This window comes from Oncorhynchus tshawytscha, linkage group LG13 (genome assembly GCF_018296145.1).
Source record: "Oncorhynchus tshawytscha isolate Ot180627B linkage group LG13, Otsh_v2.0, whole genome shotgun sequence".
Lineage (NCBI taxonomy): Eukaryota > Metazoa > Chordata > Actinopteri > Salmoniformes > Salmonidae > Oncorhynchus > Oncorhynchus tshawytscha.
Genome location: NC_056441.1, coordinates 37,176,181 through 37,203,923, shown reverse-complemented (window position 1 = coordinate 37,203,923; position 27,743 = coordinate 37,176,181). Strand labels below are relative to the sequence as shown.

The 27,743-nt window shown below is 40.8% G+C and overlaps 1 protein-coding gene across 6 annotated transcripts in view; it reads right to left on the bottom strand.

Annotated features, from left to right (window-relative positions):
- Positions 1-306: 306 nt before the first annotated feature.
- LOC112264855 (C-type lectin domain family 4 member D) overlaps positions 307-27,743 on the bottom strand; it is a 29,373-nt gene continuing 1,936 nt past the window's right edge. The window contains exons 1-8 of one of the 6 annotated variants that reach the window (XM_042295687.1): positions 8,606-8,734; positions 5,271-5,357; positions 2,511-2,633; positions 2,088-2,162; positions 1,577-1,639; positions 1,061-1,224; positions 816-943; positions 307-716 (exon numbers count right to left, since the gene is read on the bottom strand). In XM_042295687.1, the coding sequence (XP_042151621.1) occupies positions 548-716; positions 816-943; positions 1,061-1,224; positions 1,577-1,639; positions 2,088-2,162; positions 2,511-2,633; positions 5,271-5,357; positions 8,606-8,675 (879 nt within the window). In that variant the 5' untranslated portion in view covers positions 8,676-8,734 and the 3' untranslated portion in view covers positions 307-547. Of the gene's footprint in view, positions 717-815; positions 944-1,060; positions 1,225-1,576; positions 1,640-2,087; positions 2,163-2,510; positions 2,634-5,270; positions 5,358-8,605; positions 8,735-23,706; positions 24,373-24,568; positions 24,700-25,575; positions 25,728-26,145; positions 26,200-26,651; positions 26,775-27,141; positions 27,223-27,743 lie in introns of those variants that run through there. The other 5 variants (XM_042295689.1, XM_042295688.1, XM_042295690.1 and 2 more) reach the window with 5 other exon arrangements.

The following is a 27,743-nucleotide window of genomic DNA, read 5'->3' as shown; positions in this document are numbered from 1 at the left end:
GGATGATGTACAGGTGTAGGATCTTAATTTTATCACTCTTGTTGCTGAGAATGTTCCTGCACTGCAAAATGGAGATATGTTTCATGATTTACAAAAATTCATTGAAAACCCATACTAAAACACACACTAAACAATATTGCACTTTTCATGAAGCCTAAATTTGGCCAGGTAACAGCTTAACCACCAATCAAGCAACATTTGACATGATTGAAGGACTAAAGTTCAAATCTTATTGCAACAACAATACTCGGCAAATTAAGATCCAACACCTGTAGCCTACTGAGAAGTGAAGAGGCGTGAACTGAATGTTATCTGACATGTTTTTAATTAGACTCAGTTGGGGATTTGGTTTGTTTTACACCATAGCATAAAATGCATAAAAAATGTATGTACAAAAAAAGAAAGATATGTGAATATCAGCAGTAATCTCCTGTAAACCAGTCACAATACAGTTTCTCCTCCTTTTTATCAATGCCAGCAAAAAATACTTTGGGGTTGTTCAGAGACATATTTAAAAGGAACTTTTGAGTTTCTTAAAGATACTGTTTCACAAGGGGGATTTTGTCTCACATATTCTTCTTTGAGTCTTATTACAGTTGACATCCAACCAACTCTTGCCGTCTTTAGTACCACCACATTCCCCCATTCTAGCACAGTCTTCACCGTCGGGATTCTCTTCTCTCCAGTCATCTGGCTCCTGTTCACCAAGCCAGAAGCTAAGGATTGAAGGATGATAATACATAAGAGGTATGATCACAATAAGTTTTAATCTAGGGTGATTGTATTTCGATATTGATTTAAACATGCGTTCAAACCTTGTGATTAGAGATGAATTGTCCACCCATAACCACTCATTCTCGTTTATACTGTCCGTCAGCCCAATCCAGAACTTGTCTTCAGGCTCCTTACTTATTTTTGTACCAGTTTTCTGATCTAAGAATTTCTACACCAGAAACATTGTATGAAGAATTATGTCAAGATTTATTGTCATTTGTATGTTAGTAGAGGAAAGGAAAAATGTGCATCAAAACAACTGAGAGAATCAATAATAGAGTCATACCTGCTCCTCTAGGCTCTCTATGATGACAAGGTGTCCCCCCCTGGTGATACACTCATCCCGACTCTGAGCCCAGGTCAGTTTATCAGGGGAGAAGTAATAGCACTTCCCCCCATAATACTCCCAGCCTTCAGCACAGTTCATAGGTTGAGGACCGTCATTATTCCCTGTGGAGAGAACAGATATAACCCAATGCCATTGTCAGTGCCCCGTGCACTACTCATCTCTATGCCTACCTATAGTCAAATGTCTTTTGTTTTTGTGTTACTGATAGTGTACAATCCATGTGTATATGAGACTGTATACTGCATGATCATCTCACAACTATTCAAGAATGCTATATTGTTGCATCAATGAATAAGGAGGGACTAAAACAGACTGCCCCTGAAGTTGACAACTTGATTTGAAGTAGTTTTGACTTTAACTCAGGATTGCTATCTGAAACAGGTTTTTACCTTGGGTCATAATACAACCTACTACATCTATGAGTAAACACATTCCCTCATAGTATAATCTCACCTGTGTTTGTAGGGCAAGAGGGTGGAGTTTTCTGCTTTCTCAATTCTTCAATTTGTTGCCGAACTGTTGTGAATAAAGATAATTATGCTTTTCGCAGGTTGAAGTTTATTGCCATGAATCCTGCCCTGAAGGCAGAACTGAGCGACTCCCGCTAGATGGGCCTCACAATGATTATGAAAACAAGAATGAGCTGTTTGGTCTTCATTTACGGTTTGGGCCAGCAGTGTGGTTAAGATTAGGGTTAAATCAGATTTTATGACTGTGGCTGTGCCAGCTGATGACCACGCTGCAGAGCTGCCTCCAGGGCAAGATTCATGACAATAAATGCCAACCTGCATCGTTTTCACAGCGTGACATTGGAATCCATACTTTGGAATTAACCAACAATAACAAAAGCAGCACCTTTTTTCTAATATTCTATAAGGAGGAAAATTTCAATGGAAAGGCTGTATTAGTGGCAGACAACACAATTTAATTGGAGGGTCATTTTCTTTGTGTGAACTAAACTCACCCGATGTAAGATTCCGATTGTAAGCCGCTTGCAGAATTTGGAGCTCTGTGTTTTTGGTTGGCAGGTTGCTGATATCTGATTGCAAAAAGACATACATTTTAAATTGTAGGAATCTGACCCCAACATTCTCCTGCATAATAATGTAATATTAGTTGATTGTGAAAAGTATTACAAATAGCGATTCAATTTATTCACCAACATTTTTATATTGTATCAGTTATGTTGTCACAGAAATTAGACAATGACATGGCAGAAAACATTTATCCATTTTGAAGCAGTACTGTGGAGATTTTCCAGCTCTTGCGCTAAAAATGTGCCTAGATATTTCTCTATATTCATAGTTCTGGACAAGAGCCTCTATGAATCTGTCTCTGATATATAGTCTGCTTTAGACTAGCCACCTCTACTGTCTAGGTCACTCACACAGAAACACAAGTCCAATGACCGTCCCCATCAGAAGAACACAGAGAGTCACCAGGACCACTTTGACAGGGTCATATCCACCTGGTTTGACCTTTAACCCCTTCTGAGAATCAGGGTCACCAGCTGAGGAGACAGAGAGAGAATGAATTAAATGGACCTATAAGACCCGCTACTTCATTTTATTGTATGTGAGACATGAAATCATCAAACATGAAGAAAACGTACAGCTGTGGATGTTTCTCATAATGCATACTACCGTACTCAGAGCACGCGAATTGGAACACGGGAGGGTCAGAGTATGATTCCAAATCAAAGTATGCAAAACGGAGCAGGGAGGGCACTTCTCAAGTCCGTACTCCGTTAGTACATATTTTGAAGCATGCATTGATGCAAACTTCAACAGAAAGTATGCAACGAAATATGACGCAACCACGTAAAAAATGATGCAACATTTCTTGAAATCTATGGTGGCCATTATTTTAACTGAAGCGAGAGAAAATACACTCCGGCTAAATCCTTAGTGGGCGGAGAGGCGGTCGGGGTGTTGGGCGAAGGCCACGGTGGGGAAGATGGCGGAAAAGAAAATAAGGAAGAAAGTGCAGCATATTATGAATAAACATGGAGTGGGGGATTACACAGGTCTTCTGAAAGATCTGGTGAAGGAGAAGATGATGGACAAGATAAAAAGGAGAGTTGTGTACGATTTTTTGCGTGAATATGGAATGGAGGATTGCACAGAAGTTTTGGAAGAGCTTGAGGAGGAAATGGGACAGGAGGATTGTGAGGATTAATTAAATGTGGTGGCAGGTGCAGTGATGACTGCTGCATATATGTTGAGTGTAGAGGGAAGTAGTGAGGTGAGGAAGGTGGGCATCAATTGCAAAAACAGGGATACGTGCTCCAGTAGTTCAGAGATGGAACTTGTTGAGTGTGAGGAGATTGCTGAGTTCAGGCTTGGTCCCGAGGCTGATAAGGATGATTTTGGCCCAGTGGGGGTGAGATTTGTAGAGAGAATTGATTTATTTTATTTAACTAGGAAAGTCAGTTAAGAACTCATTCTTATTTACAATGACGGCCAACACTGGCCAAACTCTAATCAGGATGACACTGGGCCAATTGTATGCCACCCTATGGGACTCCCGATCACAGCTGGTTGTGATACAGCCCAGAATTGAACTAGCACACCTCTAGCACTGTGATGCAGTGCCTTACACCTCTACGCCACTCGGGAGCCCGAAGGAAACGGATCCTTGTTGTTTGGTTGATCCACATGTGGTGTCAGGTTGGGTGGAGGAGAGGTTGGGGACTGTTGAGTTGGTGAAAGTAACTCGGAATGGACTCGTGATGATTTATTATGTTTCCTCCCCCCAGAGGGAGAGGGCGCTCGGGATTACGAGATTAGGGACAAGAATTGTGCCGTGCTTTGTTCTCTGGAGCAGGGCTCCGTCGAAAGGAGTGGTAACGAGAGTGGCATGAAGTGTTGAGGAGGAGCAGTTGAAATGGAAGATTCCCAGTGTCTGTGACACCTGCCACTTGATGAGACGTAGATACGGTGGGCAAACCGGAGAAGACATTATCTGTCATGCTGAGTTTTGATGCAGAGTCGTGACCAGATAAGGTCAAGGTAGGAAGTGTCAGTTATCACGTGAGAGCTTATGTTACGAAAATATTACTGTGTTTTAGCTGTCATGTTTATGGGCATATTGCAGCAGTGTGTAGGAGGGAAGGACATGAGATGAAGGAATGTGTGGTATCGGTGGAGCAAGTTGTGTTAGTTGTGAGGGTGATCATCGGGATGGAGATCGGAGGTGTCCAGTGAGAGAAAGGCAGATTGAGGTTGCCAGGGTTAGAATAGAACAGAAAGTGTTGTATGCCTAAGCAGTGAAGAGAGTGACAGAGGAAGATGGGTACAGGGTGAGAGCATTCCTTTTAGTAGGTGGAGATCAAGAGTGATGGGAAGAATAGGTGCTTCAGTACGGTGGGCTTTTTAGCATTTATAGCCATGGTTGTTAATTGTACCGCAGAAATGAATTGAAAGTCACAGAAAATAGTTGTAGAGGCAGCGGCAGAGAAGTACCTGGGATTGCTCACCTGCTCTTTCTATGACATAGACTTACCAGGTGAAAGCTATGATCCCTTAATGATGTCACTTGTTAAATCCACCAATCAGTGTAGGTGAAGGGGAGGAGACAGGTTAAAGAAGGATTTTTAAGCCTTGAGACATGGATTGTGTATGTGTGCCATTCAGAGGGTGAATGGGCAAGACAAAATATTTAAGTGCCTTTGAACGGGGTATGGTAGGTGCCAGGCGCACCGGTTTGAGTGGGTCAAGAACTGCAGCACTGCTGGGTTTTTCAAGCTCAACAGTTTCTTGTGTGTATCAAGAATGGCCCACCACCCAAAGGACATCCAGCCAAAGGACATCCCTGTGGAACGCTTTCAACACCTTGTAGAATCCATGTACCGACAAATTGAGGCAGTTCTGAAGGCAAAAGGGGGTGCAGCTCAATATTAGCTAGTTGTTCTTAATGTTTTGTACACTCAGTGTATGACTCGTAGGAACAAGGAACATGGTTTTTGACGAAAAAGCTCAAATAGAATCTGTTCTGCATCTTGTAAACCTTTTTTCCACCCATATGTAGGAAACTTCCTCATTGTTTTGCCGAGCTTGCACTTACTTCATCTGACCCACACAATCCCACGCATATTCACCCACGCACACACCTATCCACACACACACACACACACACACACACATACCATTAGTGTCGGTAGATGTCTGGTTGCATCCGGCTTTGGGAATTGAGATTTCAGAGTACGTGGCATCATTCCCTGTGGATGCTGTTGCTGAAATGTAACAATGAAAGTATGAGCACAAGACAACTCCTCTCATCACATTGGCTGTTCCTGAACCAGCATTTTTAACACTCAGTTTATTTATTTTTTATTTTAGCACTTTGGTCCTGTTTTCAACAAGAATGCGATAAAATTTTGTACAAACTCAAAACAGATCATGACAAAGGCTGTTGTTTCAAAAATGTAAGCACATTTTCAATTGACTAAGTACAACACACAAAACCACACAGTAACCTTTTCACCAAACCTGATCACTGTTTCATCTAGAAATACCTTTCATATAAAGTTATTGCCTTTCACAATGCAATGCTCACAATACTTTTCATATGATTCTCTTCATTTGTTCAAATACATTCGACCATCATTTAATCCAACTGAGCTTAATGGTTAACCCCTTAACCGTTTGGTCAACCTATGAATTTTAAACTGGTTTGTCCACTATATAAGTATCTTGAGAAGTACAAAAATAAAGTGTGTTTGTAAAGTATAAACATCTAAATGTATGATGCATGATAACCATACATACATCTACAGTAAATGACGTATTGTAATGCATGTAAATTTACTCTGTTCTACCCTCAGAATGGACAGAAGACCCCATGGTGGTGGCCGTGTGCTGACCAGAAGGAGTGGACAGTGGTGGAAATGGTGAGGGCCAGAAATGACATACGGTTGTCCAAAATAAAACAGGCCATTGAGGAGAACGGTGACACCGTTGCCAATGTGACATCCATCAGCCTACCAACAATGGCCCACCTTTTGGAGAGGCATCCAGGTATCTATGAAACACATTTACCTGATGCCTTTGAGAAACAACGACCGGGTGAAACAACTGCAGGCCAATTATGTTCAGGTACAGCACTATATACTGTTACTATATACTGTATTACTGTTACTATATACTGTATTATTGTTACTATTTGATGCACATGATACATCACACTATCATGTTGTAACTATATTGTAAAAATAACCAAAATATAGTTTAGAGGGTGATGGTGCTTGATGCTGCTGTGAACCATCACAAATATATATTTGTTGATGAAGTGGGCTTCAACCTGGCCAAAACTCAGAGCCGTGGGTGGGAACTCATCGTCCAATGGGCAACCGTCCAAGGGCCTGGACAATGTGGGGGAAACATCTCAATGTACACAGCTATTTCTGAGGATGGTGTGGCAGGATGTAGGGCATTACTTGGATCCTACAACGCTGCACATCTCATTGTGTTTCTCAATGAAATTGAGCAGGCCTGTCAATGTGAAGGGGTAACCTATGTCACTGAGTGTGACAATGTCAGGTTCCCCCCTGCAGAGGTGGTTCAGGCATGGTTTTGGGCCCATCCCCAATTCGTGGCCCTATACTCTTCTTTCCTCAACCCTATTGAGGAATCTTTTTCAGCATGGAGGTGGAAGCTGTACGATCACCATCCCTATGAGTGTGCCACCCTACTACTGGCCATGAATGAGGCATTCGATGACGTCAATGCAGACCAATGTCAAGCTTGGATTAGCCATGTCAAAATGTTTTTCCTGTGGTGCATGAGTAATGAGGACATTCACTGTGATGTGGATGAGAATTTATGGCTAAATGCTCAAGACAGGCTTCATGCAAACTAATGCATGCTAAACGTTACGTTTTATTTTCATTCATTTAATTCGTTTAATTTACTTTCTTACATTTGCAATTATATCAGAAACATTTTTTTTGTTGCATGAATGATTGTAGAGGATGTCTTCATTGATCACACCTTTGATTACACATTGGATAGATATTATGGAAATTATAGAATTTCTGTCAATTTTGTTGGGTAATGTAAGTGTATTGCCTAATGTGAAAACTGTAATCTACTGTAATTTACAGTCCTGTAGCATTTTACTTTCAGTACTTAGGGCGATTTGAAACACGTATCTTGCTTTGTTTTCTATTTGATTAACTGTTAGTTAAAATGACTAAATAGAAATTAAACCAATGTTCTCATTACATTTCACAATAAACATATGTTTCGAATCAATTGTTGTGTGGTGAGAGAGGTTTTACAATCCAAATGAATGCACAATGAAAGGTTTTGAGTTAAAGACTGGTTTGGTTACAAGTGTGACCAGTTTAGAGTGTTGGAATTGGCTAAACTTTGCACATTGAGATATTAAATAAATGATATAGACGAAGCCTTGAATAGAAAGAGTCTGTAGGGAGCCAGAAGGCTTTGGAATGTGTTTGAAGGAGGAGAAGAGAATGATGTGTTGATACAGGGAAGATAGATGAATAGCTGGGGATTAGGTGAAGGAGGGGTTGAGGTCAGGAGGTGAGGTCAGTTCCCCTTAAGGGAGTAATCAGGGTTAGTATCTGGTCAGATTGGAGAGAGGGAGTGTCTTAAGTAGGATGTATATAACTGTGATATGAGAAGTTTCGCTGTCTGATTACAGCTATACAGAACCTTTGGGAAGAATTAAATTTGGTTAAAGCTTCTCTAGTGTCCGTGGGTTATTTACTCTGAAAAATAAGAACCTAACAAGAGTTTTGTACTAAGAGTTGTGAAAATGTACCAGATACTTGTGAAAATTTGACCAAAGCGACAAAGTAAAACTGTAATGTAAAATAATCAGCACAGATCACTGATGAGGCATGAAGAGTGAATGCAAATCAGCTAACAAATATGTTTCCTGCAAACCCTTTGAATTGTAGTCTCTAAAATCTCTGTGATGCAAGTCATTTTTGTCCTAGCGAACATGTTTTGAAATAGGGTATCAATACGTGTTGTCAAATAAAGACAGTGTAGTATAAATACAATTTTAAAGGGGCCTTCTGGGTATTGTTTTGGTAAACTGCTGGGGGATGGGGCTGGAGGAATGTAACCACTCTCAAGTTCATAGACGGAGCTATGGGGACGGACCATCCATGACCATGAGTTACAAACGATAGTTTTAACCATGATTTAAAGCCATACCGTGTTTGTTTACAATTACATTGTATACAAACAACACCGTAAAACAAGCTTACATTTGTTCTGATGGGGTAATACAGTTGAACTAAGCTGATGAGGCGTTTATTAGTAATATTCTTCAAGAATCAACGGCTATATAGCATTCATTTCAAAAACGGATCCTAGATTGCCCCTTAAAGATTATAGGTATATATATTGGCAGATAGAGGAAGCTTTTTGTTGAACATTCTGCACACCCTGAGCATACAGCATGATTATAAAAATAGATTTTAGTGACAGATTTTAGTTTAGAACTTACCACCATCTTTTCCTTCAGTCTTTTGGTGCTTTTTGAACTTAACATCAGCGTAGACTATTCCTTCAGACATACTGATCTAAACACTCATACCAGACACTTATTACGTCAACCCAAATAGACACTTATTTTATATGATGGGGACTGAGGGAGGGACTATGTGTTGAGAAGAAAAAAAACAGTTGCTCAATGACAGAACTTCTCTTTTCTCTCTTTGCGGCATTAAATTTAACTAACCAACTGAATTCAGTTATTACTACAAGTACTAATTAATAAGTGGTAGGCATATTGATGTTGTAAAGACCTTAACCCAACACGTAGCGACCTTGTATTCCACACTGGAACTCACCAAGCTGCTGAAAGGCGTTATTGTTGTAAACCTACCATAACAGCAGGTGGTACACACACACACACACACACACACACACAGACGCACACATACATAGCTGATAGAGCTTTCTTGTCTGACACTGAATTGGCTCTAGAACTTCTCATCTATTGTTATATCTCTGGTAGACAATCACACTCCTTTTAAACGCCTTAGAATTCAAAATAGAACAAATCCTTGGTTCCCTATAGAACTTTCAGATCTCATTATGATGAGAAATTAGGCCTTGGTCAATTTCCAAACAATACAAAAACTCTAGGAAAGGAAAGAAATAGGGCTATATTTTACTGTTAACGAATATACAATTACTGAACTTCAGAAGTATTTTGAATACATTTCCTTGGTCCAAGAGTCATGAAATGTTCAGTGTACACTTTTACACCGCTTTCAATATATGCAATAGAAATTGGCAGAAATGGAGTTGAGGTTCTCACCAGACCGTGACAATATGATTATGAAATGCATTTAGAATCGTAAACAACTTTTGTATCTTTGGTTCTTGATGATGTTGTTAAAGACCATTAAGGACTGAAAAAAAAGAGAAGAAAAAGAAAAAGAAATGAGGCCTTGGGATAAGGCTTGAAAAACTGACACGGTAACTGATTGGCAGTGTTTCAGGCTATTGTGAAATACTGTAGATGTACTTCCTTAATGAAGAAAGCTAACTCAAGCTACTTTCTAAGTTCTACCTCAGAGTTTGCTGGTGATCCGTCAAAATGTTGGGAAATAGTTAACGCACTGAAGCGTGGCCTATGCAAGTTGTGTCAGACTCTTTTAATCAGCATTTTATCTTGGCAAGCTTTTTATTTGAAAGACATTGTGGTTTATTTGACACGGGTCATTGAGTCGACTGCTCTTTACTCTCTCAGCCTTTACTTGGCTGGATGGAAGATCATTCAACTTCTAGGGAATAGTTTGTATTATTCATTCCAACAACATTTTACTTGTGATGTGCTATAGATGCCTTGCTTAAGAAAACATCTACTGGGGCTCATTTGCTGGATCCATTCTTTCTGCAGAAAAGTCATTGGCACATTTTTTATCTGACGATTATCTCGGGTGCTATCCCCAGGGTTTGGAAGGCAGCCCATGTGCTCCCTCTCCACAAAGGTGGTGACCCCCCCTGACCTAAATAATTGTTGCCTGATCTTGAAATTGTCTTGCTTAGTAAAAATGGTAGAATCATTAATCAACTGTCGTCTTAGATTCTTCCTAGCTACGAGATGTATTCTAATTGTACACCAGTCTGGTTTCAGGGCGGGTCATAGCACCATCTCTGATGCAACCTTGGTGTTAAATGATGTGGTAAAGGGTATGGATAGGAGGAAGCACTGTGCTGCCCTCTTTATTGAGTTATTGAAGTTGTTGTTGACCACACTTTATTGATTCAAAGATTGTCTGCAATCAGTATGGATCAGGTATCATGTAATTGGTTCGAAGATTACAAAAACAACTTTGCTGACATGGCCGAATGACATCTGTAATCACTGGCATTCTTTTCAATACATGTTTTTTTTCTGATGGTGTTAAGTCAGGTTTCCTCGATATTACGAAAGGTGTCCCACAGGGATTGATTTTAGGTCTTGTACTTAATCTGGTTAATTTAAACAATGTTGGTCTGTCTGCAAAGAAATGTAACATATACCAATATCCAGACGACACTGTTCTGTATGCTGTTGCCCCCACAGTTGACCAGGCTATTTTGGAGCTTCAATCTACCTTCATTGCTTTGCAGAAACCCATTGTTGAACTGAAATTGGTACTTATTGCAGGTAAAACCAAGTCTATGTTATTCTCAAAATCACGTAAAAATCTATCTGATTATTAATGCATATGTACATTTGATGATTATCTTGTTGATAGTGTCCCCGCTTATAAACATCTGGGTATCTGGATTGACGAATAGCTGTCTTTCAAAAAGCTTGTTGATGACATAAGAAATTAAGATTTCAAATGGGCTTCTTTAATAGGAATAGGTCATGGCTTTCATTAAATAGCAGTATGTCAACATTCATACCAGTTATAAAAATAAGATTGTATACACAACATATACTGAGTGCACAAAACATTAAGGACACCTGCTCTTTCCGTAACATAGACTGTTTCTGTACAGCACTTTGTGACATCGGCTGATGTAAAAAGGGCTTTATAAATACATTTGATTATAAACTATGGCAATACTGTCTATATGAATGCAGCTTCCACTGTATTTATTTATTATGGCAGATAGGTTCAGTACACATCACTGCATTCTGTATCAGAATGCAAATAGTCTGGATAGCCATTGGATTAGATGTTCAGGAGTCTTATGGCTTGGTGGTAGAAGCTGTTTAGAAGCCTCTTGGACCTAGACTTGGTGCTCCGGTACCGCTTGCCGTGCGGTAGCAGAGAGAATCGTCTACGACTAGGGTGGCTGGAGTCTTTGACAATTTTTAGGGCCTTCCTCTGACACCGCCTGGTACAGAGGTTCTGGATGGCAGGAAGCTTGGCCCCTGTGATGTACTGGGCCATACGCACTACCCTCTGTAGTGCCTTGCGGTTGGAGGCCGAGCAGTTGACATACTAGGTGGTGATGCAACCAGTCAGGATGCTCTTGATGGTGCAGCTGTAAAGCTTTTTGAGGATCTGGGGACCCAAGCCAAATCTTTTCAATTTCCTGAGGGGGAATAGGTTTTGTTGTGCCCTCTTCACGACTGTCTTGGTGTGCTTAGACCATGTTAGTTTATTGGTGATGTGGACGCCAAGGAATCTCAACCTGCTTCACTACAGCCCTGTAGATGAGAATGGGGGTGTGCTCGGGCCTCCTTTTCCTGTAGTCCACAATCATCTCCATTGTCTTGATCACGTTGAGGGAGAGGTTGTTGTCCTTGCACCACACGGTCAGGTCTCTGATCTCCTCCCTGTAGGCTGTCTCATCGTTGTCGGTTGTGTCATCGGCAAACTTAATAATGGTGTTGGAGTCGTGCCTGGCCATGCAGTCATGAGTGAACAGGTAGTACAGAAGGGGACTGAGCACGCACCCCTGAGGGGCCCCCGTGTTGAAGATCAGCATGGCGGATGTGTTGTTACTACCCTTACCATCTGGGGGCGGTCCTTCAGGAAGTCCAGGATCCAGTTGCAGAGGGAGGTGTTTAGTCCCAGGTTCCTTAGCGTAGTGATGAGCTTTGAGGGCACTAATGGTGTTAAACGCTGAGCTGTAGTCAATAAATAGCATTCTCACATAGGTGTTCCTTTTGTACAGGTGTGAAAGGGCAGTGTGGAGTGCAATAGAGATTGAATCATCTGTGGATCTGTTGGGGCAGTATGCAAATTGGGGTGGGTCTAGGGTTTCTGGGATAATGGTGTTGATGTGAGCCATGATCAGCCTTTCAAAGCATTTCATGGCTACAGACGTGAGTGCTACGGGTCGGTAGTCATTTATGCAGGTTACCTCAGTGTTTTTGGGCACAGGGACTATGGTGGTCTGCTTGAAACATGTTGGTATTACAGAATCGGTCAGGGAGAGGTTCAAAATGTCAGTGAAGACACTTGCCAGTTGGTCAGCGCATGCTCGGAGTAAATGTCCTGGTAATCCGTCTGGCCCTGCGGCCTTGTGAATGTTGACCTGTTTAAAGGTCTTACTCACATCGGCTGTGGAGAGTGTGATCACACAGTCACCCAGAACAGCTGATGCTCTCATGCATGTTTCAGTGTTACTTGCCTCGAAGCGAGCACAGAAGTTATTTAGCTCATCTGGTAGGCTCGTGTCACTGGGCAGCTCTCAGCTGTGCCTCCCTTTTTAGTCTGTAATAGTTTGCAAGCCCTGCCACATACTACGTGCGTTGGAGCCAGTGTAGTATGATTCGATCTTAGTCCTGTATTGATTCTTTGCCTGTTTGATGGTTCTTCGGGATAGCGGGATTTCTTATAAGCTTTCGGGTTAGAGTCCCGCTCCTTGAAAGTGGCAGATCTACCCTTTAGCTCAGTGCGAATGTTGCCTGAATTCCATGGCTCCTAGTTGGGGTATGTAGGTACAGTCACTTTGGGGACGACGCAGTCGATGCACTTATTGATGAAGCCAGTGACTGATGTGGTGTAATCCTCAATGCCATCAGAAGAATCCCAGAACATATTCTAGTTTGTGCTAGCAAAACAGTCCTGTAGGTTAGCATCTGCTTTGTCTGACCACTTTTTATAGACCGAGTCACTGGTGTTTCCTGCTTAAATTGTTGCTTGCAAGCAGGAATCAGGAGAATAGAAATATGGTCAGATTTGCCAAATGGAGGGCAGGGGAGAGCTTTGCACGCGTCTCTGTGTGTGGAGTAAAGGTGGTCTAGAGTTGTTTTCCCTTCTGGTTGCACATTTAACATGCTGATAGAAATGAGGTAAAACTGATTTAAGTTTCCCTGCATTAAAGTCCCTGGCCACTAGGAGCGCCACCTCTGGATAAGCATTTTCCTGTTTGCTTATGGCGGTATACAGCTGAATGAGTGTGGTTTTAGTGCCAGCATCAGTCTGTGGTGGTATGTAGACAGCTACGAAAAATACAGATGAAAAATCTCTTGGTAGAAAGTGTGGTCTACGGCTTATCATGAGATACTCTACCTCATGCGAGCAAAACCTTGAAACATCCTTAGATATTGTGCACCAGCTGTTGTTTACAAATATGCATAGGCCCCCGCTCCATGTTTTACCAGAGGCTGCTGTTCTATCCTGCTGATAGAGTGTATAACCCGCCAGCTATATGTTATTAATGTCGTCGTTCAGCCACGACTCTGTGAAACATAAGATATTTCCATTTTTAATGTCCCGTTGGTGGGATAAACATGCTTTCAGTTCGTCCCATTTATTTTCCAGTGATTGAACATTAGCTAACAGTACGGATGGCAAAGGAAGATTAGCCACTTGTCGCCTGATCCTCACAAGGCACCCCGATCTCTTTATGCGACATCTCTGTTTCTTTCTCCAGCGAATGACGGGGATGAGGGCCTGTACGGGTGTTTGGATTATATCCTTCCCGTCCGACTCATTCAAGGAAAAATCTTTGTCTTGTCTCATTCATGCATTTTTTTGTGCTTTCGAATACTGCACATGTTTCTGCATATGCATACGTTTATGTTGTCATGTGAGAGTGTTGCCCTCAAGGTTTATTCCTACCTAGGGAGTTATTCCCTTGCCACTGTTGCCAAGGCAACGGGGATTTAAGTGTGGGTTGCTGGGTTTACTAATGCATTTAGTAAACTGATATAGATCAAATTTGATTCATATGTAATCATGGATCATCCGATTGTACGAGTTCTACCTGTGGTGAGTGGTGAGTGACACGTACACAAATACTGCATACCTTTAATCTCCCCATTCTGCACTGTAAAGTCAAGGGAGCAAAGACCATGATTTTTTATACTGGGTTGATGAAAATCCTCTGGTTTATACTGTTTGCTGCGCATTAACGCAGCTCCTGTATCCCATCCTGTCAGGTTTCCTCATTAGACCCTGCACTATGTGCTATTTAAGTTTAGTCTACATTTGGTCTGCTGAGAAATCCCCTCATATTCTTAACAGAACCAAATATATCATCTTTATGTTCTAATCTTCTCCCCCTGTGGTTGTGATGTATGCTGCTGCTTGCAGAGAAGAACGTCCTCTACTCTCCTCTTCTAACACCACCAGACACACTCACACACTAACTCAACTAGCTGAAACTAGCTGTTTCAGCAAGGAGCAACAAAGTTTAATCACTTTGTTAAGAGTCTACGTTACCACAGAAACAGACTCAAACACACTCATGCCCAGCTTCCCCATTTATGTGGGTTATTTTATTTTAGTGGCTGTCTTCATCCATAACCGTCGGTCACAGGGTTATACTGTAATTGTGCCAGCCCTTAGCTGTTATGTGAGTTCTTATTCTACGAGGTACGCTCTAACTGGTATTTCTACATCATGCTTGTCTCCTCACTCAGGTGGCTAAGTGTGACGCGTACGAGTGCCAGGGCCAAAAGGTTAGGATTTATGTAATATGTTATAGCACATTGTGATGTGTCCTGTCACAGCCAATGTTTTGAAAAGAGAGGTAGACATAAAGTCATACAGACTTGGAGTTCCCCCTAAGACCTTCTACCGGTAAAAAAAGGAATTACTTGAGATTGTGTCACAGCTATTTATAGGGTTTAAATAAACCTCAAGTGCAACTTCCTGTTCTGTTCTGACTAGCTTACATCCCCTGTATACCACAGTGAAGACATGGTAAAGAAAAGACTGTATAACATTGTTCTTGAGTGGTAAAGAATGTAAGAACTACTCTCAACATTTAGCTTCCTACTCTCCCTCGTTCCCCTCTCGCCCTGACATTGGCGATCTCCATCGCTCCATCCCCCTCTACTACTACCACTGCTACGAGCATGTCTGATCAGTCTCCCATGGAGACTAATCCAGCCATCATCATTGTAGTCTCACTAGCCAGCTCCCCCACGGGCCAGTTAAATACTAGTTACTGTATACGTCATTTAGTGTAACTGTACAGTATTAAACTGTAGATTGTTATACATTAGTGTTCAACCAGAACGCTTTAAACAGGTCAAACAGGATGACTACCTCCACAGAGCAAGGCTTTGTGAAGGGTAGCTATGGAAACCATAGTTCTAGTCATCAGTAATCCTGTATTTGAATGGGGTTGAGTTACCGTGGCCAATAGCGTAATAGTGCCTGTTGACACTCAGGTCAATTGCAGCTGATTTAGATTGATTAGCTGGCTGTGTTTTTATACTGACTCGTGCTTCATGACAGACATGTCAAGTACAGTATGTTGGAAATGTACAGTTGAAGTCGGAAGTTTACATACACTTATGTTGGAGTCATTAATACTTGTTTTTCAACCACTCCACAAATTTCTTATTAACAAACTATAGTTTTGGCAAGTCAGTTAGGACATCTAAGTCATTTTTTCAACAATTGTTTACAAACAGATTATTTCACGTATAATTCACTGTCTCACAATTCCAGTGGGTCAGAAGTTTACATACACTAAGTTGACTGTGCCTTTAAACAGCTTGTAAAATTACAGAAAATGATGTCATGGCTTTAGAAGCTTCTGATAGGCTAATTGACATCATTTGAGTCAATTGGAGGTGTACCTATGGATGTATTTCAAGGCCTACCTTCAAACTCAATGCCTCTTTTCTTGACTTGAATCATAAGAAATCAGCCAAGACTTCAGAAAAAATATGTAGACCTCCACAAGTCTGGTTCATCCTTGGGAGCAATTTCCAAACGCCTGAAGGTACCACGTTCATCTGTACAAACAATAGTACACAAGTACAAACATTATGGGACCACACTGCCTTCATAACGCCTTCATTCTGTCTCCTATAGATGAACGTACTTTGGTGCGAAAAGTGCAAATCAATCCCAGAACAACAGCAAAGGACCTTGTGAAGATGCTGGAGGAAACAGGTACAAAACTATCTATATCCACAGTAAAACGAGTCCTATATCGACATAACCTGAAAGGCAGCTCAGCAAGGAAGAAGCCACTGCTCCAAAACTGCCATAAAAAAGCCAGACTACGGTTTGCAACTGCACATGGGGACAATGATCATACTTTTTGGAGAAATGTCCTCTGGTCTGATGAAACAAAAATAAAACTGTTTGGCCATAGTGACCATCGTTATGTTTGCAGGAAAAAGGGGGAGGCTTGCAAGCCGAAGAACACCATCCCAACCGTGAAGCACGGGGTGGCAGCATCATGTTGTGGGGGTGTTTTGCTGCAGGAGGGACTGGTGCACTTCACAAAATAGATGGCATCATGAGGATGGAAAATTCTGTGGATATATTGAAGCAAACTGTTTTAAACTGTTTTAAAGTCACAATTGGGCACATAGTGAAATCCCTAAGCAGTTTCATTCCTCTCCAGCAACTGAGTTAGGAAGGGCGCCTGTGTCTTTGTAGTGACTGGGTGTATTGCTACACCATCCAAAGTGTAATAATAACTTAACCATGCTCAATGGGATATTCATTGTCTGCTTCTTTTATTTATTTTTTATTTTTTACCCATCTACCAATAGGTTCCCTTCTTTCCAAGGCATTGGAAAACCACCCTGGTCTTTGTGGTTGAATCTGTGTTTGAAATTCACTGCTCGACTGATGGACCTTACAAATAATTTATTTGTGGAGATGAGGTATTCATTCAAAAATCTGGTTAAAAACCGTTATTGCACAGAGAGTCAGTCCATGCAACTTATTATGTGGCTTGTTCAGCAAATTGTTACTCCTGAACTTATTTAGACTTGGCTAACGGGTTTAATACTTGACTCAAGAAATTTCAGATTTTCATTTTTAATACGTTTTTTAAAATGTAAAATAAACATAATTCCACTTTGACATTATGGGGTATTGTGTGTAGGCCAGTGACAAAAAAATATCTCAATTTAATCCATTTTAAATTCAGGTTTTAACACAACAACATGTGGAAAAGGTGAGTGGATGTGAATACTTTCTGCATGCACTGAAAATCCTGTGTAACATCTAGCGACAACCTTGTACTTATGTAGATGTTACGTACTCTATGGTGTACTAGTGTGTTTATTTTCTCACTTGGGGCGTCGCTTTGAGAAGCTAACAATTATATTGTCAGAATGGGTAACGTACTTTGTAGGTACACAATAATTACAAGTAAGTACACCTCAAGATACATTTCATTTGAACCCCCTAGCCTGGAGTCTATTGATGCACCGGTGTGTCAACCTAAGTAACATAATATAAAAATCCACATCAGAATCCGTCAGTTTAAGCTAGAGATATCTTTTTTGTTGCATGGACTGCGTCTCAATCCACCACATCTGCCTACGGCCTTCCGCATCTGCGGTGGAAGGTGGTCGAGCTACAGCAGATACCATGGGCTACAAATTAATGTAACCCCACTGTGGAAAGGGGAGATTCTCACAAACACAATGTTAGTCTCCGGTATAAAAAATATGTATGGAAGTATGGAGGTAGTTTTGTGCCAACACAAAAAAAGGGTTTACATAAGTGTAAAGAACTAACAAAAATATTTCCTGAGCTTTCTTGTACACTACATGACCAAAATTATGTGGACATCTATATTCTTTTTATAAAAAATTGTGTAGAATGTCATTGTATGCGGTAGCGTTAAGATTTCCCTTCACTGGAACTAAGAGGCCTAGCTCGAACCATGAAAATAGCCCCAGACCTTTATTCATCCTCCACAAAACTTTACAGTTGGCACTATTCTAACCTTAAAACAATTATACATGTCAGCTTATAACCCATCAAAACTATGAAATAACACATATGGAATCAAGTAGTAACCAAAAACAAAAAGAGTATATATTTGAGATTTTTCAAAGTAACCAACCCTTTGCCTTGTGTTAGGAGTGTGTATTGGAGGCGAAGTCAGGTGCAGGAGAGCAGAGTGTCGTGAACAGGCACACTTTTATTCCGGTCAAAAGGACAGCACAAAAGAACATAAAATGTGCCCAAAACACAGAACATAGACAAAAAGTAATGAGCGTAACAATATCCACAATATCAAAATACACGTAACACAAACAATCCTACACAAATACATGATGGGGAACAGAGGAATAAATACATATGAATTGTTTGGGGAATGAAAACCAGGTGTGCAGAGAACAAGACAAAACAAATGGATACATGAAAAATGGAGCGGCGATGGCTAGAAAGCCGGTGATGTCGACCGTCGAATGCCGCCTGAACAAGGAGAGGAGCCGACTTCGGCGGAAGTCGTGACACCTTGATGACAGCTTTGCACACTCTTGACATTCTCTCAACCAGCTTCATGATGTAGTCACCTGGAATGCATTTAATTTGACAGGTGTGCCGTGTTAAAAGTTCATTTATGTAATTTCTTTCCTTCTTAATGCGTTTGAGCCAATCAGTTGAGTTGTGACAAGGTAGGGGTGGTATACAGAAGATAACCTTATTTGGTAAAAGACCAAGTCCATATTATGTCAAGAACAGCTCAAATAAACAAAGAGAAATTACAGTCTATTATTACTTTAAAACATGAAGGTCAGTCAATACAGAAAATTTCAAGAACTTTGAAAGTTTCTTCAAGTGCAGTCACAAAAACCATCAAGGGCTATGATGAACCAACTCTCATGAGGACTGCAACAGGAAAGGAAGACCCAGAGTTACCTCTGCTGCAGAGGATAAGTTCATTAGAGTTACCAGCCTCAGAAATTGCAGCCCAATTAAAAGCTTCACAGAGTTGAAGTAACAGACACATCTCAACATCAACCGTTCAGAGGAGACTCCGCGAATCAGAACTTCATGGTCAAATTGCTGCAAAGAAACCCCTACTAAAGGACACCAATTAGACTAAGAGACTTGCTTGAGCCAAGAAACACGAGTAATGGACATTAGACCGGTGGAAATCTGTCCTTTGGTCAGATGAGACCAAATTTGAGATTTTTGGTTCCAACCAGAGTGTCTTTGGTGGTGACACTGTCAGTAATTTATTTAGAAATCAAGGCACACTTAACCAGCATGGCTACCACAGCATTCTGCAGCGATACGCCATCCCATCTGGTTTGCGCTTAGTGGGACAATCATTTGTTTTTCAACAGGACAATGACCCAACATACCTCCAGGCTTTGTAAGGGCTATTTGACCAAGGAGGAGAGTGATGGAGTGCTACATCAGATGACCTTCACAATCACCCGACCTCAACCCAATTGAGATTGTTTGGGATGGGAAAGAAAAGCAGCAAACAAGTGCTAAGCATATGTGGGAACTCCTTCAAGACTGTTGGAAAAGCATACCAGGTGAAGCTGGTTGAGATAATGCCAAGAGTGTGTAAAGGTGTCATCAAGGCAAAGGGTGGCTACTTTGAAAAATCTCAAATCTATTTTGATTTGTTTAACACCTTTTTAGTTACTATATAATTCCAAATGTGTTATTTCACAGTTTTGATGTCTTCATTATAATTCTGCAAATCAAATCAAACTTTATTTGTCACATGTGCCAAAAACAACAAGTGTAGACCTTACCGAGGAATGCTTACTTCCAAGCCTTTAACCAACAGTACAGTTCAAGAAGAGTTAAGAAAATATTTACCAAATAAACTAAGCTGTTAAGGAGCCTTAAGGTCCTAGACTTGGCGCTCCGGTTCCGCTTGCCGTGCGGTAACAGAGTACACAGTCTATGACTTGGGTGACTGGAGTCTCTGACAATTTTATGGGCTTTCCTCTGATTCAATCTTAATCCTGTATTGACGCTTTGCTTGTTTGACAGTTCGTCTGAGGGCATAGCGGGATTTCTTTAATCGTACAGATTAATGTCCCGCTCCTTCAAAGCGGCAGCTGTAGCCTTTAGCTCAATGCGGATGTTGCCTGAAATCCATTGCTTCTGGATGGGATATGTGCATACGGTCACTGTGGGGACGACGTTGTTGATGCACTTATTGATGAAGCCGATGACTGAGGTAGTATACTCCTCAATGCCATTGGATGAATTCCAGAACATATTCCAGTCTGTGCTAGCAAAACAGTCCTGTAGCGTAGCATCCACGTCATCTGACCACTTCTGTATTGAGCGAGTCACTGGTACTTCCTGCTTTAGTTTTTCCTTGTAAGCAGGAATCAGGAGGATATAATTATGGTCAGATTTTTCAAATGGAGAGCGGGCGAGAGCTTTGTATGCATCTCTGTGTGTGGAGTAAAGGTGGTCTAGAGTTTTTTTCCCCTCTGGTTGCACATGTGACATGCTGGTAAAAATTTGGTAAAACTGATTTCAGTTTGCCTGCATTAAAGTCCTCGGCCACTAGGAGCGCCGCTTCAGGATAAGCATTTTCCTGTTTGCTTATGGCCTTATAGAGTTGGTTGAGTGCGGTCTTAGTGCCAGTATCGGTCTGTGGTGGTAAATAGACGGCTACAAATAATGTAAACTCAGCAAAAAAATAAAACGTCCTCTCACTGTCAACTGTGTTTATTTTCAGCAAACTTAACATGTGAATATTTGTATGAAAATAACAAGATTCAACAACTGAGACATAAACTGAACAAGTTCCACAGACATATGACAAACAGAAATGGAACAATGTGTCCCTGAACAAAGAGGGGGGGGGGGGTCAAAATTAAAAGTAACAGTCAGTGTCTGGTGTGGCCACCAGCTGCATTAAGTACTGCAGTGCATATCCTCCTCATGGACTGCACCAGATTTGCCAGTTCTTGCTGTGAGATGTTACCCCACTCTTCCACCAAGGCACCCGCAAGTTCCCGGACATTTCTGGGGGGAATGGCTCACCCTCATCCTCTGATCCAACAGGTCCCAGATGTGCTCAATGGGATTGAGATTTGGGCTCTTCGCTGGCAATAGCAGAATACTGACATTCCTGTCTTGCAGGAAATCACACACAGACCGAGCAGTATGGCTAGTGGCATTGTCATGCTGGAGGGTCATGTCAGGATGAGCTTGCAGGAAGGGTACCACATGAGGGAGGAGAATGTCTTCCCTGTAACGCACAGCGTTGAGATTGCCTGCAATGACAACAAGCTCAGTCCGATGATGCTGTGACACACCGCCCCAGACCATGACGGACCCTCCACTTCCAAATCGATCCCGCTCCAGAGTACAGGACTCAGTGTAACACTCATTCCTTCGACGATAAACGCGAATCCGACCATCACCCCTGGTGAGACAAGACCGTGACTCGTCAGTGAAGAGCACTTTTTGCCAGTCCTGTCTGGTCCAGCGACGGTGGATTTGTGCCCATAGGCGACGTTGTTGCCTGTGATGTCTGGTGAGGACCTGCCTTTCCACAGGCCTGCAAGCCCACAGTCCAGCCTCTCTCAGCCTATTGCGGACAGTCTGAGCACTGATGGAGGGATTGTGCATTCCTGGTGTAACTCGGGCACCTGTGCATGTGTTGTTGCACATGGTCTGCCACTGCGAGGAAAATCAGCTGTACTTCCTGTCTCCCTGTAGTGCTGTCTTAGGCGTCTCACAGTATGGACATTGCAATTTATTGCCCTGGCCACATCTGCAGTCCTCATGCCTCCTTGCAGCATGCCTAAAGCACATTCAGGCAGATGAGCAGGGACCCTGGGCATTTTTCTTTTGGTGTTTTTCAGAGTCAGTAGAAAGGCCTCTTTAGTGTCCTAAGTTTTCATAACTGTGACCATAATTGCCTACTGTCTGTAAGCTGTTAGTGTCTTAACTATCGTTCCACAGGTGCATGTTCATTAATTGTTTATGGTTCATTGAACACGCATGGGAAACAGTGTTTAAACCCTTTACAATGAAGATCTGTGAAGTTATTTGGATTTTTACCAATTATCGTTGAAAGACAGGGTCCTGAGTTTAGATGAGAACTCTCTTGGTAGATGGTGTTGTCTACAGCTTATCATAAGGTACTCTGCCTCAGGCGAGCAATACCTCAAGACTTCTTTAATATTAGACATCGGGCACCAGATGTTATTGACAAATAGACACACACACCCACCTCTCGTCTTACCTGACGTAGCTTCTCTGTTCTGCGGATGCATGGTCCTTCTCCCGGGAAAGCAGTGAATCCTTCTCGTCGGACTCGTTAAAGGAAAAAAGCTTCTTCCAGTTCAAGGTGAGTAAACGCTGTTCTGATGTCCAGAAGTTATTTTCGGTCATAAGTGACGGTAGCAGCAACATTATGTACAAAATAAGTTACATTTTTTTTTTTTTTTTACAAACGACGCAAAAAAAACTATCAAAATAGCACAGTTGGTTAGGAGTCCGTAAAACGTCAGCCATCCTCTTCGGTCGACCTTTTTCCGAAATGTAGAATGTCGAAAATAGTACAAATAAAGATGTTACACTTTTTGGGGAGCAAGCACTACCAACAACATTGAGTGGAGATGTTGAAGTGTGCCATTCACGGGTAGGTAATTAGAGCTTGTTGAGCTTCCAACCGTAGTAATCTCGGACACCCAGCTCATCTGTCCAAGAGATTACAACCTTTTGACAGTTTATACTAAATTGGATGTAGCTGAGAAGAAACTAAACACTAAATTGGTGAGTTTAGTAACAAACATGGTAACAAGTATTTGTTGTAAATCCTCTGTAATTACAGACTGCAATTACCATCAATTACATGTTGTTACTACAGTGCAACTGTGATTTATTACAAATGAACTACAATATTTGTTAGTGTAATTACACATTTATTATACTGTAATACGGACCCCTTAAAATGAAGTCTTAGCTAAATAAATTATAATGAACTTCACAGGGTGGGGAAAGTTCAAGGTGATACGCTTGATGCTCCTACAGAAAAAATATCGAGGGTCTTATTTTGGTGGTATGATGATCAATGCTTGGCTGTCATTTGACAAATAAAATATATCTCACTCTTTTGTCCATAATAATTGGCTATATAGTGCACACGCCAATACTAGAGTGGGCACATTCGCTAAAACACATTTTGTTTCTTCACAAAACCATCAGTAGAGGTGAAAATACTACGGAACTCCATTTAACTTGTATTTTATATTTGGGAATGGGAATTTAACCACAACAGTTATTTTATGTTCACTAGGTTATCACCCACACACAGCGTTTTATCCACAACATGTTAATTTGATGGAAACATCTCTGGTGGGAAAATGCGCATACAATTTTTAAGCCAATTTTTTTATATTCGCATGAACATCTGTCACCAATTGGACGGAAACCTAACTACTATCATCAATGGACTAATGAAATAAATACCAAAAGATAGTTTTGGAGTGGAGTTGTTCTTTAATAAAGAAAATGCTGAACTGAAAATATCTGACATGTTTTTTGTTAGGCTCAGTTGTAGATTTGGCTTGTTTTACATTATAGCATAAAACGCATAAAGCATAAACATATTGTTGATAACAAGCAGTCTGTAAACATCAGCAGTAAGCTACTGTAATACATTTACCAATACAGTTTATCCTCACTTCTTATTATAAATGTCAGCAAAAAAAACCGTAAAGATACTTTTATGTTCATAGCAAAATTCAATACTTTTTTAAAAGTTTCACACAGATACTGTATCACAGGGGCGCAACTTTGGTTTTAGAAGTGGGAGGGACATAATGTATTTTTTTATTTTATTTTATCCGGTCGGATAAACACTTCAAACAGACTACCCGACTGTTCGGACACGTCCACGGTCCTAAAGCCTGTTTTGTATCACATTCCAATGATAAAACTGGGGAGGACAAAAATGAAATTTCAGAATAACATTATCTCACATATTCTTCTGTGAGACCAACCACAGTTGACATCAAACCAACTCCTGCCATCACGAGTACCACCTTTTTCTCCCATTCTAGCACAGTCTTCACCGTCTGGATTTTTTCTTTCCTCGTCTCCTTGCCAGTTGTCAGGCTCTTTCTCGCCATTTTGGGAAGATAACCAGAAGCTACAGAGGAATTACATTATAATTAATTCAGCCATCCATGTCCTCATATTAACTGCATTGATTGGGAATCATCATTTCACCTGTATTTTTGTGTTTTGTCAATTATGAGAACACATCACAATACTCTAATGCTGTAGAAGCAATACTGAATGATCATGCTTTTGTAAATGTATTACTATTCAAAATAACTTCTGACCTGTTATTTGAATCTAGAGGTGTGTCGTCCACCCATAACCACTTTCCCTCTTCTTTTTGGTCTGTCAGTCCGATCCAGAACTTGTCTTCACCAACACTCATTATAGCACCAACTTTCTTATCTAAGATTGTCTTCACCAGGAACATTGATTGACAAATTATATAGAGTGCTACAATGGGTTAAATGGATAGTTCACCCAAATGTTGCCTTACACTGATAGATAGCAGTCTATGGACTAGTCGAGTACATCCAAGAACAGTAATCCACGCTTTTGTGGAACCTAAAGCTCAATGTCTAAAAAGTGTTTTAATTTTATTGGTTTTGGTTATGAAATGCTAAAATTAGCGGTTGGTGACAACATGGAAAGGGGGATAACTAGTCAGTTGTACACCTGAATGCATTCAACTGAAATGTGTCTTCCGCATTTAACCCAACCCCTCTGAATCAGAGAGCTGCGGTTGGCTGCCATAATCGACATCCACGTCGTCGCCGCCCGGCTAACAGTGGGTTAACTGCCTTGCTCAGGGGCAGAATGACAGATGTTTACCTTGTCAGCTCAGGGATTCGATCCAGCAACCTTTCGGTTACTGGCCCAACGCTGTAACCACTAAAAGCGAGGTATACAAAACAAAAGCGTGCTTTGCAGTCTCTCCTTGTCCATAGACTAATTTCAGTTTTAGCCTTATAAGGCAAAAAATACAAAATTATGTAATTGGTTGAATTATCTTTTTAAATACAGTCAAACATGGTGTACTCTAATTTTTGTAGATTGCATGTTTAATTGCATGTGCTTTATATATGTTTTTTTTTCTTCATTAGACTGACATGGTACTGAGATCTCATAATAAAATGTAAAGCACTTTCAAATCTTATAAACCCATTGGCTCAATCTGTAATTTGTGGATGCAAAATCTATTGCCCGACCACAGCCTTAATGAATGAAAGATAATATGGAAGGACAGACGCAATGTATAATTTAATTCCCATTCAATAGTCATGATAACTACCTGCTCATAAAGGCTGTCTATGATGACCAGCTGTCCTCCCATGGAGACACATTTATCCTGACTCTCAACCCAGGTCAGACTATCATTGGAAAAATAATAGCAGTGTTTCCTGTGACACATCCAATCCTGAGCACATATTGGACGCTCATCCTCTGTGGAGGGAGGGAACAGAAATAACCTGGTGATATATACGTCTTTGTCAATAGTCCCTTATCAAAATCAAGTATTTGTAACATACTATATGAATCATTATTTTTTTATTTTTTTTTATCTTACTGATTGTATAAGATCCATACTGACATGAAAACACATTGATTTACTATGCATACACTTAGCCTCAGCCTAAGTGGGATAAGAAAAAAGCAGAAATAGACTGAAACCGAGTCAATAAAATTAGGTTTGAAGTGACTTCCATTTTCTTTTCTTTTTTACCATGGAATTTCTTATAGTAATTCCAATTCCTTAATGGAGTTCATTCTATGATATAAAACATAGGCCTATGTAACAAAGCACTTTTTTGGAATGACTGAATCTTGTGCCACTATTTATTTGGACATTCTAGCATAGTACCTGTGATCTTACAGCAAGTTCTCTGCACAATCAATTCTTGATTATGTTTCAAAACTGTTGAGAAAAAAGAAAAAACCGAGTTACATTTTGTACTCAGACTTCCCCTTCTCTCTTCTGGTTAAAACAGATGTTACATTTTTGCATCGTGACATCAATCATTTCCTCATAACTGAGAGGGTAAAGCCCATTACGCTATACACTTTTTATAGGGATGAAAATGTCAATGGAAATGTACTGTTTAGTATTCATCTTAGCATGAGTCATATGATCCAAAATTCACCTGCTGTAAGATTATTTTCAATCAAATGTTTGAGATTTTGAAGAGCGTTGCACTGGGTTTGTGGGCTAGTTGTATCAGTGTGAAAAAGACACATTTGAAATGTACAGTAATGAGTTTGACCCAACTTTCCTGTAGCTATCCTATCCCGCCTCATATGTGAACAGCCAGTTTGGGGACTCCTGCTCCTACTCTGGACTCCACTATGGGTCTACTCTATAGTACTTACAGAGAACCCCAAGTCCAATGACAGCACCCATCAGAAGAACACAGAGAGTCACCAGAACAACTCTGACAGGGTCATATCCACTTGGTTTGACCTTTGACCCCTCCTGAGAATCAGGGTCACCAGCTGAGGGGACAGAGAGAGAATATGAATCAGACTCCCATCAACTTTCTACTTAGTTTTATTGTATGTTAGACATGAAATCATCAAAACATGAAGAAAATGTATGATTCGTGGAACAAGGAACATGGTTTTTGAGGCTATGGAGACAAGTATGATGAAAAATCTAAATTAGATTCTGTTCTGCATGCTGTCAACTCTTTTTCTCACACATATGTGGTTTCCTGAAAGAAAATGTTCTCATTGTTTTGCCTTGCTTGAAATTTGCACGGACTTCATCTGACCCACACAACCATGCACACATTCACCACACTCACGCACACACACGTAATAACACACGCAGGCACTCACCCACACACCCACACACACTTACCATTAGGGTCGATAGATGGCTGGTTGCGTCTTGTTCTGGAAATTTCAGAGTGTGTGGTATCATTCACTGTGGATGCTGTTGCTGAAATGTAACCATGAAAGTGTGAGAATAAGACAAAACTCCTCTCATCACATTGGCTGTTCAAGAACAAGCATTTTTGTCACTCAGTTTGATAATGTAAAAGAATTGGCACAGATCACCGATAAAGCATGAGGTTTGTTGACAACTAAACCAAATGTAAGTCAAAACTAGACGTTGAACTGTCATCTGTGCCCAGTAGGAAGTCATTTTTGTCTTAGCGAACATGTTTTGAAATAAGTTAACAATATGCGTTGTCAAATAAAGTCAATACGGTATTAAAATAATTCCAGAATAATCTGGAAATTGAGAATGTGGTACTCGTCTCTGAGAGGTGGGGCTGGATGACCATGAGATAAAAATGATAGCTTTAACCATGTTTTGAAGATATACAGTGTTTGTTTACAATTACATTGTGTACAAACAATGTAGTACAACAAGCTTACATTTGGGGTTCTGATGGGATAATACAGTTGAACTAAGCTCATGAGGCATTTATAAGTAATCAAGATTCAAGAACAAAT